The 11,877-nt window shown below is 55.4% G+C and overlaps 1 protein-coding gene and 1 pseudogene across 7 annotated transcripts in view; both read right to left on the reverse strand.

Moving 5' to 3' along the window:
• The window catches only part of ACLY (ATP citrate lyase), a 43,863-nt gene extending 33,065 nt beyond the window's left edge, over positions 1 to 10,798 (reverse strand). For 3 of the 7 annotated variants that reach the window (XR_010408596.1, XM_064582935.1, XM_045888923.3), the window contains exons 1-6: positions 10,646 to 10,784; positions 6,299 to 6,480; positions 4,974 to 5,096; positions 3,234 to 3,296; positions 2,592 to 2,782; positions 2,027 to 2,106 (exon numbers count right to left, since the gene is read on the reverse strand). Coding sequence is in view for 6 of the 7 variants with exons in the window: in XM_064582935.1 (XP_064439005.1) it covers positions 2,027 to 2,106; positions 2,592 to 2,782; positions 3,234 to 3,296; positions 4,974 to 5,096; positions 6,299 to 6,457 (616 nt within the window). In the remaining variant the exon portion in view is untranslated. Of the gene's footprint in view, positions 1 to 2,026; positions 2,107 to 2,591; positions 2,783 to 3,233; positions 3,297 to 4,973; positions 5,097 to 6,298; positions 6,499 to 9,989; positions 10,026 to 10,489; positions 10,605 to 10,645 lie in introns of those variants that run through there. The other 4 variants (XM_045888927.3, XM_045888926.3, XM_045888925.3 and 1 more) reach the window with 2 other exon arrangements.
• On the reverse strand, positions 2 to 2,018 carry LOC129046239 (NADH dehydrogenase [ubiquinone] iron-sulfur protein 5-like; annotated as a pseudogene).
• Positions 10,799 to 11,877: the final 1,079 nt, after the last annotated feature.

Raw genomic sequence — 11,877 nt, forward strand, 5'->3', positions numbered from 1 at the left:
AAAAGCAGAGGCAATCAGATGCGGGCCCCTGGCAGAGGTGACCGCCGACCTCCAAACTCCTCCACAGGCTTCCCCACACACCAACCACCCACCCTGGGGTTCCACCCAGACTCTAACTGTCCAGCTCCACAAAAAAACCAGATGGCCCTTCCACACAGCTTTTACCCCATTAAAAGAAAAATAAATTATTTAAGACTGCCCCCAACCTCTGACCTATAGGTAATGTGACAGGAAAGTCTGTTTTAGTTACCATGACAACTTTTCAAAAATACTTATTTATTTATTGGCGGGGTCACAGGCAAGTTGGGGGAGGAGCAGAAGGAGAGGGAGAAGGAAAGAAGCAGACTCCCTGCTGGGTGCAGAGCCCCCCATCCCATGACCTATGAGATCACGACCTGAGCAGAAATCAGGAATCGGACGCTTAACCAACTGAGCCACCCAGGTGCCCCTGTGCCGTGGTAATTTTTTTTTTTTAAACAGGATAGAGCAATCCTTTATTTTTAGACACTTTCACAAAGAGGTTTTCAGTAACTGAACTTTCCAGTGGAGAAGAGAGAACATGAAAATCAGCCTCCAGCCAGCAGCAGCAGCTCTGCTCAGGGCCTAGGATCCTCCTTGCCCAAGTGGTGAGGTGGAGGTGCGTACTTCCCTTCCTTTATTAGTTTACCCCACTGCCTCCTGACGTCACTCAGACGTTCTACGAAATCATCAAATTCTATCTTGCACGCTTTCTCTGCAACGCATACCACCGATTCCAGGCGCACATTCTATCCATTCTTTTTCAAAAAGCATGGCATCGACCTGGAATCTTGTGAGGCTGCTCAGCACTTTGGATTGTCATCCAATGATTTAAGTTAAGGCCCAGCCTTTTCTGCACATCAAAGAAAAGCATGGCATCACGCCACCATGCCCTTGCCTCCTCACTGGCCGCCGCTACTGGATGATCTCACCATGGCAATTTTTAAACTTTTTTTTATCTTTTTTTTTTTTTTTAAGATTTTATTTTTGACAGAGAGAGACAGTGAGAGAGGGAACACAAGCAGGGGGAGCAGGAGAGAGAGAAGCAGGCTTCCCATGGAGCAGGGAGCCCAATATGGGGCCCGATCCCACCTGAGCCGAAGGCAGACACTTAACGACTGAGCCACCCAGGCGCCCCTAAACTTTTTTTTAAATGCTACATTACATGCCTTCAATCTAACCATTCACCCCTTCCACAGTCTTGCCCTTAAAACAAAAAGCATTAAGATACTGACTGCTGTCGGAAGACCCCCCCAGGTGTGTCCAGGTGGGTTTCCTGAGGTCAGCTAAGGGAAGCCTTAAGTGTCTAGGGGAGTGAGAAGCCTCGGGATGCACTGCACCCCCAGCCAGGATTCATTTACTGCCAACTAACTGGACATCCATCTTCCCTTTACCCCAGGGTCATTTAGCTAATTAAGTTAGCACAGAGCCATCTGGTTCATTAGAGGGGCTGCATCCCCAGCTGGAACCTGGAATCGGACTTTGCCCTGAGCAGCCCTGGCTAGAGCCAGCTCCTACCACCCTCCTCCCTCACAGCCTGAGAGGCTTGGACCAACATCTTCCCAGCCTTGGGGGTCAATGACTGACCAACTCCTGGGTGGGGGGGTGCTCTAAGGGCACAGAGAGAAAAGAAGGGCCTGAGTAGTCAGATCAGTGCAGAGGCAGCCCGGACCCTGGTAGCACAGCTTAACCCACTGGCAGGAACAGCCACTAAACAGAGACTCAGGTCAAAATCAGGACTTCCCCATCACAGAACAAATTAAAACCAAAGAAAGCTGGAGTTGGTTTAAAAGAGGAATAATCAGTCTTCTGAGAGCTCAGAAACAGCAGACTGCATTCCATGAGCCCAGACATTCCTCTGCAACCATACACCTGTCTGGACTGCCCTCTATGAGTGCGGGGTCTGGTGTTCCGAAGGTCAAGGCCAGGGTTACCACAGGCATGGGGACCCTGTTATAGCTGCACCTTGCCCAGGGCCCCCACCCCCACACCCAGCACAGCCAGTTACCAAGGGGGTTGATCTCGAGGTAGGTGAAGTACAGATCCTCATAGAAATTGAAGAGGCCGGAGATAAAACTGGCCAGAATCCTAGAGGGAGAGGGAGAGAGGGATGGTCAATCCTCAGGGAGCCAGGGAGCGGGCCCAGCAGCAGCCCCCAAACACTCCCTCCCCACAGCAATCTCTCACTGCCTCGGACAGCTCCACTTCCCAACACTCGCCCCGCCAACCCCTCGCTTTCCTCTGTGAACCGTGCTCCCTGGACATCACTCCAGCCACTGAGGCGGAAAGGAGCTGTCAGGCACGAAGCTGGAGACAGTGATGCCAGACAGACAGGGGCAACGAGGTGAGGGACACAGACGGCATATTTCAGTCTGAGTCAGCCTCCTGTCCACCCCCAGCGCCCCTCCTCGGGACAGGGAAGGACTGTGCCTACCCTCCCACCCAGATGCTGGGGCGGGGCAGGGTGGATGTCCACACAGGGAAAACTGCCTTGCTTTCCCTGCTCTGTGCCCAGAACTGTCAGCCTTCCCCATTCCCCAGCTGCCACCTGCTGGCCCTCCCTCTCACTCAACTCTTTCTTATCTCCAGGAGCATGGACCAACAGGTGTTTCTTGATGTCCTCAGGATTCAGTTTCTTGTCCACGCCAACGAGCAGTTTCTGGGCTTTGGCGTCCACGTCACCCACATCCACCCCACCTTCATGGTGGAACAGGACATAGTCCCCTTCTCGGGTAGCATAGATGCAAACGTAGAACTCCTCCGCCTTGAAGGGGAAGACAGGACCACGTGGGTGAGGGGCACTGAACTGGCGAGCCCAGCCCCTGTGGTCTCATTTCTAAAACCCTAGTAGAGAACACTCACTCGGGGAGACCTGTCCACCATCTTCCCCTCAGGGACAAGAGGAGAGAAGAGACCACTGCCTAGCTAGCGGACAGTCCAGCCTCAGCCACGGTGACCTGACCTGGGGGAGGGTGCCTGCCTTCAAGTCTTTCTCATCCCAGCACTGAGAAGTCCCCTCTGTTAGCAGCCCCGATTCCTCCCTGCTCCATCTCTGGACTCCCTGCTCCATGGCACCCCTCAGACCCTCGGTGCAGCTTCAGAGACTCTGGTCCCTTTGACTTTTCTCCAGCAGCTTGCTTTCTTCCTTTAGCATTTTAGGGTCGACAAACACAAAGGGAAGGAGAAGACCCAGCCTGGAGCCACCTCACACATACCTGACTGTGGGGGACGAAGGGTTCAATCAGAAAGTTCTTGAGGAAGCCTCTGGCCTTGCCCACCTATGGGGATCAAGGAAGCTAAAGTTTAGATGGACAGCACGCCTTGTTCCCCAGAGCAGGAGGATTGCCCTCTGCTCCCTCCACTGGCCATCCCATCGGAGGTGGGGCCCACGTACTACTGCCCTTCCACAGTAGGGAAGGGATTTTCCAGAAACCAGGGCAATGTGGTCACAGATCCCTAAGCTAAAGAAGTATCCATGAGATTCCCCTCTTCCGTTCACTGCCCTCGTGCCAGCCGCACTTGGAAGTGTACTGACCTCACACGTTCTTGTTCTGCCTCCTCTGGAGGGTGACAAACGAGCTGGACTGACAGCGCTGCCCCGGCCCCCAAAGCACAGGCATCAGGAGTCCTCTCCATCCTGCCATCAGTTGCACAAATTACAGAGCCCACACAAATCAAGGCTCTCCATCCCAGAGCTCAAGCAGAGAGACCCAGCCCAAGGACGGAAGTCCAGGCCCAGAAAATTAGCAGGGATGGCACGGCGGGGGAGGGAGTGAGAGCCTGACGGGGAAAACTTCACGCACACTTTCCTGGCTGAGGACAACAGGCCTGCAGAGCTAATCAGTTTGAGTGTGTCCCTGGCGGCCGCTGAGGCGAGACAGCCCTCATCCCAGTGTCCCGAAGCCCCCGCCCGCCTGCATGCGTCACTGCTGAGTCAGGGACCAGACAGTGATCCATCAGAGGTAATGAGCCGCTCCTGCTGGGGCTGACGCCCCCCTCCCAACAGCTAGCCAAGGAGAAGGGCGCATGAGGACCTCCCTGGGCGTACCATTCAGCCCTCAACCCTGCTGTCCTCTCCCCAAAGGCCTGCAAGCACAAAGGCCAGTCAAGATCCCTCCGCCCCCAGGTCCACGTGCGACTTTTAGAAGCCCTCTTTACTCCAAGAGCCAGAAACTGGGGAATTACCACTAAGAGCTGATTTGAGAAAGCCCAGTAGAAGAGGCAGACGGCTCCATCACCATACGCATCCTACTTCCGGGACTGCCAAGGAAGAGAACAGCTCACCCCTGGTCATAGTCCCCCAAGACGGGACAGCACACCTCCCCGGTCTCAGGGACACCTCAGCCCCCTCCCCCTCTCCTGTTCCCCAGCCCCTTCTAGGACCGAGAAGGAGAACTGCAATTTTATCTCTGAGCCTCTCCTAGCCTTCCCAAACCATATCTCACTTTAGCTCTCATCTCCAGAGCTGACATTAATTACAAAGCTGGGAGAAGCCAAGAACCGAATTTACTCTTCAGTATTAACAGTCTCATCCAAGGCTCTTGGCCCAATAATGTCTCTGCCTAAATGAGTCTGTGTCTTCTTTCTTGAACTTCGTCTTACCCGCCCTCTTAGACATACACGTCACAAGCTGGAAACTGAAAAGAACGGAATTCCCTGAACGGGCTACAGAGACCCATCTCCATGTTTGCCTTTAAGAAACAGGCCATTTCCACCTGGCCATGAACTGCACTGGGGTGAGTTCTGCAGCCCATCTTGCCATTCCCTGATGGCAGAGCTGGGAATGAGCACCAGGCCTGGCCCTGTTACTCAAGTCAGCTCTGCAAGACCCTCGCCTTCCCCAGGCTGCAGTGTGTCTGGGTGCAGGGTGACCCACAGGGTCGCTGATCTGGAGCTGACCGCATCTGCTTCCATTACCACAGCGCCTCCACCCCGACCTGTCCCCGTATACTCACGGTGGCCTCCTGTCCCAGCCGTGGTTTCAGCCAAGACTTAACACCTTCCAGAGTGAGGTTGACTCCCACGAGGCCTAGCTTTCCACGCCGTTTGATCAGCTGGTCTGGCTTGACCACCAAGCTCTGGAACGAGAGGGGTTTGTACTTAGAACAAGGAAAGAAAGAAGAGAGTCAAAGGCTATATATAGTTCTGGAACCCAAAGCACAGGACAGCCTGCATGGCTTCCAATCCACCCAGCCATTCTTCAGGGTCAACTCCTGGAAGCTCTCCTCACCTATCCCAGTTTACACCTTTCTTTTGACAACCAGGAATCCAGAGCCATCTGTGCCCAGGATGGGACCTGGCACAGAGTAGGTGCTCGCCAAATACCCGCTGAATGAATGATTCCCTACCCTCCCTATGTGCTATCTTAGCTTCACTGAACCATGAACTCCTCAGAATATGGACCAGCACCTGTGTTCCGAAACAAGGAGCAGAGAGACAGAGCCCTGGGGTGACAAAGGACCTTAGAGATCTGGTCAGTCCCATCTCGGTGCTTGATCCTGCCTGTAAGCCCAGCAAGCAGCCCCGAGGCACTGTTCACACTGCCCATCAGGAAAGGCACCACCTCCTGAGGCAGGGGGAGGTAACGTGCACCCCCGGAAGCCGCCATGGGTCCTGGTCCTGCTCTCCAGGCCCTGCCTGGGCAGCCTGCCCTTCCCAACAGGGGCCCTGCAGGGAACCGGACAGAGGAGCCTCGACTCCAGGCTAGCTGCCCAAGGCTATCGGCCACTCTACACCAAGTCCACGGCACTCTTCCTTGCGGACCTGACACAATCCTGCTATGCTCCACCTGGGGGATTGGGGCACACACCTACTTTTACTGAGCATCGACCAAGTGCCAGGTGGCACACTAAATGCTTTCCAGACATTACTGCTAATCCTTAGAGCTCGCAAGGCGAACGTTCAGCCCATCTGACAGATGCGGAACCTGACAACTCAAGAAAGGTTAAGAGTTTAACCTTTAAGTTAAAGAGTTAAACCTTAGTTAACCTTTAACTAAACCTAAACCTCGAGGTTTAGGTCCAGGCCACATGGTTAATCAACAGAGAGCTTCAATCTGGACTCCAGTTTGTCTAGTTCCAAGCCCATGCGCTGTCCCCTGCCAGGGCACCTCGACACGTGGGGCCCACAGCAGAACATGAAACCCCGCTCAGCCCGCTGCATGCTGCCCAGGGATGTGGGCAGTCTGCCATTACGTGACCCGTTGTGACGTCTCCACCAAACCAATCCTTTCTCCTCTGACCCTGGGCCTGGAAGCAGGGCCCAGGGAGGGCGGGCTCACCTGGCTGAGCAGCCAAGGGTGGTCCTGCAGCAGGCGGGCCCAGTCTGTGTCAGGGGTGACCCGAGCATACTTGAACCTGTTCTGGATGGCCGAGGTGGTACAGATGTACTTGTAGAGGAGTTCTTTGCCTGTCTGCTCCGAAATTGCCTTGGCCGACATGGCTGCAGAGGGACCTGCTCTACCTGTTGGGGGAACAGGAGCTGGTGGGAAGGGGCAGGGGAAAGAGACCCATGTCCAGCTGCCCCCAGACAATAAAACCAGATCTCAGTGCTCCTCAAGAGAGGGAAAGAGGACTGGCCCAGCGGGAGGGATGGAAGGGAGAGCTCAAGGATCAGGAAATGATGGGAGAGAGAAGATGGTGGAAAAAAAGAAAGGTGGCATTTTCCCCGGGACTCTTGGCCTCAACCCTGTCCCTACTTCTTCTCAGCAAACCAGCTCATATTTGTCTTGGGGCAAAAGCCAGCTGGATGGGGAGACAGAAATACCAGTGGTGTGACCCAAACCCAAGCACTGGTCCCACCCGAGGTCCCCCACACACACTGAAACACACCCTTTGGTTCTGTGACCTATGGGGCACCCAGTCAGAATTGTGCAAGGCTACCTTTACTCCCCCTACAGGTTTTGTCTCCCCCACACCCAGATTCACCCACTTCACACACTTAGACTCTCACCACCAGGCTGAGGACCAGGTGGGTGAGTTACTTCCTCAGGCAGGATCACGCCCCTGAGGAGCCAAGAGGAAGCATCATCTCAGAGTTCATTTCTCCCAGGACACTAGACTCCCACCTCTGAGTTCAGAGCAGACACAGGGCAGGAGAACGGTGACCTTCAGTGCATCCCATCCACCCCACTGAGTCACCCAGCTGCTAATTTAGAGCAAAACTGAGGTGTCTCTGGGGACCGCCCTGTACTGGTCACTTCTAACTGAGCCAGAGCTGGGAGGGGACAAAAGTCATCCTCTGTCACATGTATGGAGATGCTCATCTTCTATGAACCCTGTGAGGTACACTGAAATACACCTATTTCTTAGATGAGGAATAAAAGCTCAGAGAAATTAAGGTAACTTGCCCCAAAAGTCAAACTAATAAGCAGGGGACCCAGGACTTGAACCCAAATCCTTTACTCCTGGTCCACAGAAAACCCCACACCCTCAGCCTGAGAGTTTTTCTCCAAGGACCAGGCCGTGTCCCCCTTCACCTCACAGAAGGGTCTGTGATGACAATTTCTTTATCTCCCTCTCCCCCCAAACTGCTATGCCCTGACACACCCATTCTTTCATGGGCAGTGAGAGGAGCAAGTTGGGGAGAGGAACAGGGGCAAGGGGAGGGAAAGGAAACCGTCGTTCATGCTAAGAGTTTGGCCAGATCAGGAAAAGTCACTCCAATCTCTCCCACAAAGATCCAGAACTGAAGTTGCTGCATTTGCTGGGGAAGAAAAGTCAAGTTCAAATAAAGGAGGGCGGAGTTAGAGGCTTGGCTCAGTTATACACCCAGGAAGGTTGGTCTCCATCCCCAGCTCGAGGAAGGCCAAAGTTCCACTTCCACCTCTCTCCCAACTGGTCAGGCTGGGGCTTCAGGTTCTAACCCTGGCTTGGCTGGCCCCCTCAGCCTCCCAGCTAGTCTCCAGCTCAGCACAATGGGTGCTTTCAGTCTGGTGTCTGGCCCAAAGTGGGGTAGCTGGGAAGGGGCTCAAAATAAATGTTCCCTCTTCTGGCCTTCCCTGGGATGACTTCCGGCTCCAACTCAACATGAGTTTCTGAAGGTGATGCCTCAACCAGCCCCAGTGTCCCACAGTCCTCCACCCCCCACCCACTCCAGCTCCATTTCCCAACCTTCTTGACTTCAGACCAGAAAAACTGGTCCTGAAATCAGATGGGTACACCAGCCCCCACCCCCCTCCCAAACAGAGTGCAACCCAGGGTAGATGGAGCAGGGTAAGGAGGCAGCAGCTTCTGACCACCCTCAGCAGTTCAGACACATCAAGCACCTGGAATCACAAACTCCAGGAGGAAGGAGCCCCTCAGCTAAGCCTCCCCAGCAGACAGCAGTCCGATAGACACTACCAGAGCAATGACCCCCCAGACCCGGCACCTCCCAAAGCAGACAAAGGATAAGGCTGAGAAAAGGGATGTTCTGTGCTGAAAAATCATAACTTTCTTGAGCCCCAGATTAAATCTCAAATGCAAGAGTTCATTTCCGGGGGGGGGGGGGAGGGGCGGGGAGATACAACATGGGGATGATACAGGATAGAACAGATTTGCCAGCTTACCAAAACAACAGATATGCCACCAGAGCACTTTGGCTTAGATGGGGCAGGCCCTTTCAAGGCCAAGACAGGATTTATATGATAGAATAACAGTGGGGAAAGAATCTGGCCTCCGCATATTCACCAATGCAGTGTAAGGCTCACAAACTCAGGGAGTAGCCGGAGTGGAGAAAACTTGAAAATGTAATCATTCAGAGGGGTCACAGAAGTCTAAGGCAGCAGCTCTTAACCTATTTGAGGTCTCAGACTCCTGAGCACCTGAAGCCCAGAAAAATGTGCCCCTCCCTGACTGTGCATATCATTTCAAGGTGCTTATGATTATGACCACAGACCACCCACTCTAGTGACACTGAGACCTAAAGTGTCAAAAAAGAAAGTATATACCAATCTGGGTATTGGGGATACACCCCACCGAAGTCTTTGGCTGCCTCCCCAGGAACTGAATGTGCTGTCGAACTGATGATAGGTGGTTTTAGGACAGAGCTAAGATCCCAGGGGTCTGCTTTGGGGCCCCAGGAACTGTCACCTAATAACAAGTAAAAGTATAAATCATTTGGGGGTAATCATGCCAAGGAACTAAACCACACACTCTCTCTCTCTCTCTCTCTCACTCTATCTCCCCAAGGGAAGGACTTTATGAGCTGAATGGGGTCTTTTCTGCAGACAGGTAAGTGACCCAGGATTGAGTTCATCCACAGCAAGGCTGAATGAAGGAGCCTGTTCCCCAGAAATGTACCCCTGGGACGCAGCCAGTGCAGAGGAACCACTAGGGATGCTTCTTAGAGTCTCTCTCTGAGGAAGACAAAGAGCACCCATTTTTAGGTTAGTTTCCATAGGACTGGTGTGGTTTTTGTTTTTGAGAGGACAAGCAATTCCCAGAGTAAAGGGGAGAGGCAGAATTCCGTGTGGGTCCCCTACTGCAGCAAGCATAGTGTCAGAATGGGGGTGGAGGCACCAACTGCCCCATGTCCAAGGGCTCTTCCTGTCACTCTGGCCCAAGCTGTTGAAGTTCTCTCAGAGATGAAAATTACCCGCCCTGGGCAGCTGGGGTCTACCAGCTCTTCCTCACCCAATATTTCGGATCTCCAAGGACCTGCACTGGCTGAAAGAGCAAAGTTAAAGGCTGGAAGGAGTGGGCTGGTTGGCCAAACTGTGCCATGCACTGCTCCTCCCTGCCCTCCCAAATCCTCCTGCCAGGCAGACCCCAGGGGACTCCCCCCGCCCCAATGGCAGAAGTCCTCGGTATTGCACAGTATCTGCCAAGGTTGGAGAGGGCAGCCGGCGCTGGGTCTGGCTCTCTGCCAGGCCCTACAGGAGGGCGGCGGCAGCATCCTCCGGCTCCTTCAGGATCCAGCCTTGGCCAGGCTCCGCGTCAGCGCCAGAGGTGGGGAGGGAGACTGACACCCCGGCCATCTGTCGCTTAGACGCTGGGCCCGACGGCACCTCCAGAGTGAGGAGGGTCCTTCCTGCGCCGCTGCCCCACAGGCAGGTCCTCGCGCCGAGGCCAGGCCTCGGGCACCATGGAGTAGCCCGGCCCCGCGTGGCCCACCAAGGCTGCGCGCCCCCCTCGCTCCCTCCACTTTCTCGGCGCGGGACTCAGTCGACTCGCCACAAAAAATAGAGGAAGGGCCTGAGCCCGGGTAGGAGTGGGGCGAGTGGCCACCACTCTTCCTACTTCCCGTCCCCCGCATCCGGTGGGGAGACCCGGATGGGGACAAGAGGGAGCCCGCTAAAGCCCGAAGAGGTTCGAGGACTGGCCCCGGTCGGGGTGAGGGGCCCTTGGATGGTACAAATGCAGTTTTGCGAAGGGAAGAGAAGCCAGGACGATGGCACACCCCATGCAAACTCCCAAAAACTGGAATGCGGGAGAGTGGGGGTGGGGTGGTCGACACGCGGCCACCGGCCGGGTTCCGAGCGAAGGCTAACCTAAGGCGAAGACCCCCAAAACTTCTAAGCAGGTGCAGGGAGGGCACGTGGGCACCAAGCAGGCGTCGGGAAGGCGGTTCCGGGTTGGGGGAGGGAGGCAGGAAGCTCCTGGAGCAGGTAGTGCCCCTCTCGCGAAAACAGCGGCCCGCTACTGACCTCTCTGCGAAAGTCCGTGCGCAGCGCTCCCTCCGCAGGCCCCGCCTCACCACCCAAAGCCCGGAGCGCTCCAGCCTCAAGCAGCCGCCCGGAATCCGGCTTTTGTCCTGGACCCTGCGGGCTTCTCTCCGCCCCCATCGGCACACGGCGCGAGCGGCCCCGCGATTGGTCACACGCGTTTCCTAGCCTGAGCGCCAGGGCTTTCCCAATTCGCTGCCCGGCATAGCTCCGCCCCCAGGGGGCGGGACTCAAGGGCTGCTGGGACTTGTAGTCCACCTGGAGCGTCCGTCCAGATGGCTGGCAGGCACCGCCTCTCCAGAACCCGCAGGTCTCGGGCGGGTCCGGGGGCGGGGCCTCGGTGTGGGGAGATGGGCGGGGCTACGCTGGGAGGAGAACGTACGGGGTGGGCAGCCGTAGCCTGATCACATAGGGGCTGGGCCGACGACCGCTCGGAAGGTGGCATTGGCCGGGTGGGGCTGGCGGAACAGGCTGTAGCACGGTTTTGGGGACCTGGAGTCTCCGTCTTCTCTCCCCTTGGGAGAAAATAACGTCCGTATCCCAGCTACCTAAAATCGGCCACACTGAACCCAGTTGCTTGGAACGGCTTTTCACGTAGCGGTGGCCGACTGCTTTTGCATCTGCACGTGGGCCCTCTCCATTGAGCCGGTAGGGCAAGATTGAGAAATCAAATCAGACCTCCCGAGGTGGGATAGGGCGGGAATGGAGTGGGTGGGTGGGGCTAGGTGGGTGCCGGTCACACCAATTTGCGTCCCACTCACCTCACCTGGCGGAGCTGAGAATTCAACGGGAGAGTCTAGCACAGGGCCGGGGCCATCTCTGCAGGTCTCCTGCTTCCCCTTACCGCCCCCCTCCCCTCCCCATCCCAAGCTTCCCCACTGGAATGAATGAACTGTTGCCTTCCCTTTCTCAACTACCTGTGAGACAGGCTATTTTCCAAACCAAAAACTGGAACATCCGGTCTGACAGGTGCCAGTGAACCAGTGGGGCAGAATATTTGAAATCAGGCAATCCTGGAAACCAAGACATACATTTACTGCTGCGACATTCTGGAGTTTTCACCTCAGTCCTGTCAGTCTCCTGAGCAGCTCTTTGATACTAACAGCTACCTAGCTCCAGGAAGGAGAACCAATGGAGCACTGACCAGATCAGGTGAAAGGGTCAGCCCAGTATGCAGAGAATCACCATGACTGTGCCCCTGCCAAGCGCGGGAC

Source organism: Mirounga angustirostris, unplaced genomic scaffold, assembly GCF_029215605.1.
Source record: "Mirounga angustirostris isolate CCGP_5_RB_7025 unplaced genomic scaffold, mMirAng1.0.hap1 SCAF_17, whole genome shotgun sequence".
Taxonomy (NCBI): Eukaryota; Metazoa; Chordata; class Mammalia; order Carnivora; family Phocidae; genus Mirounga; species Mirounga angustirostris.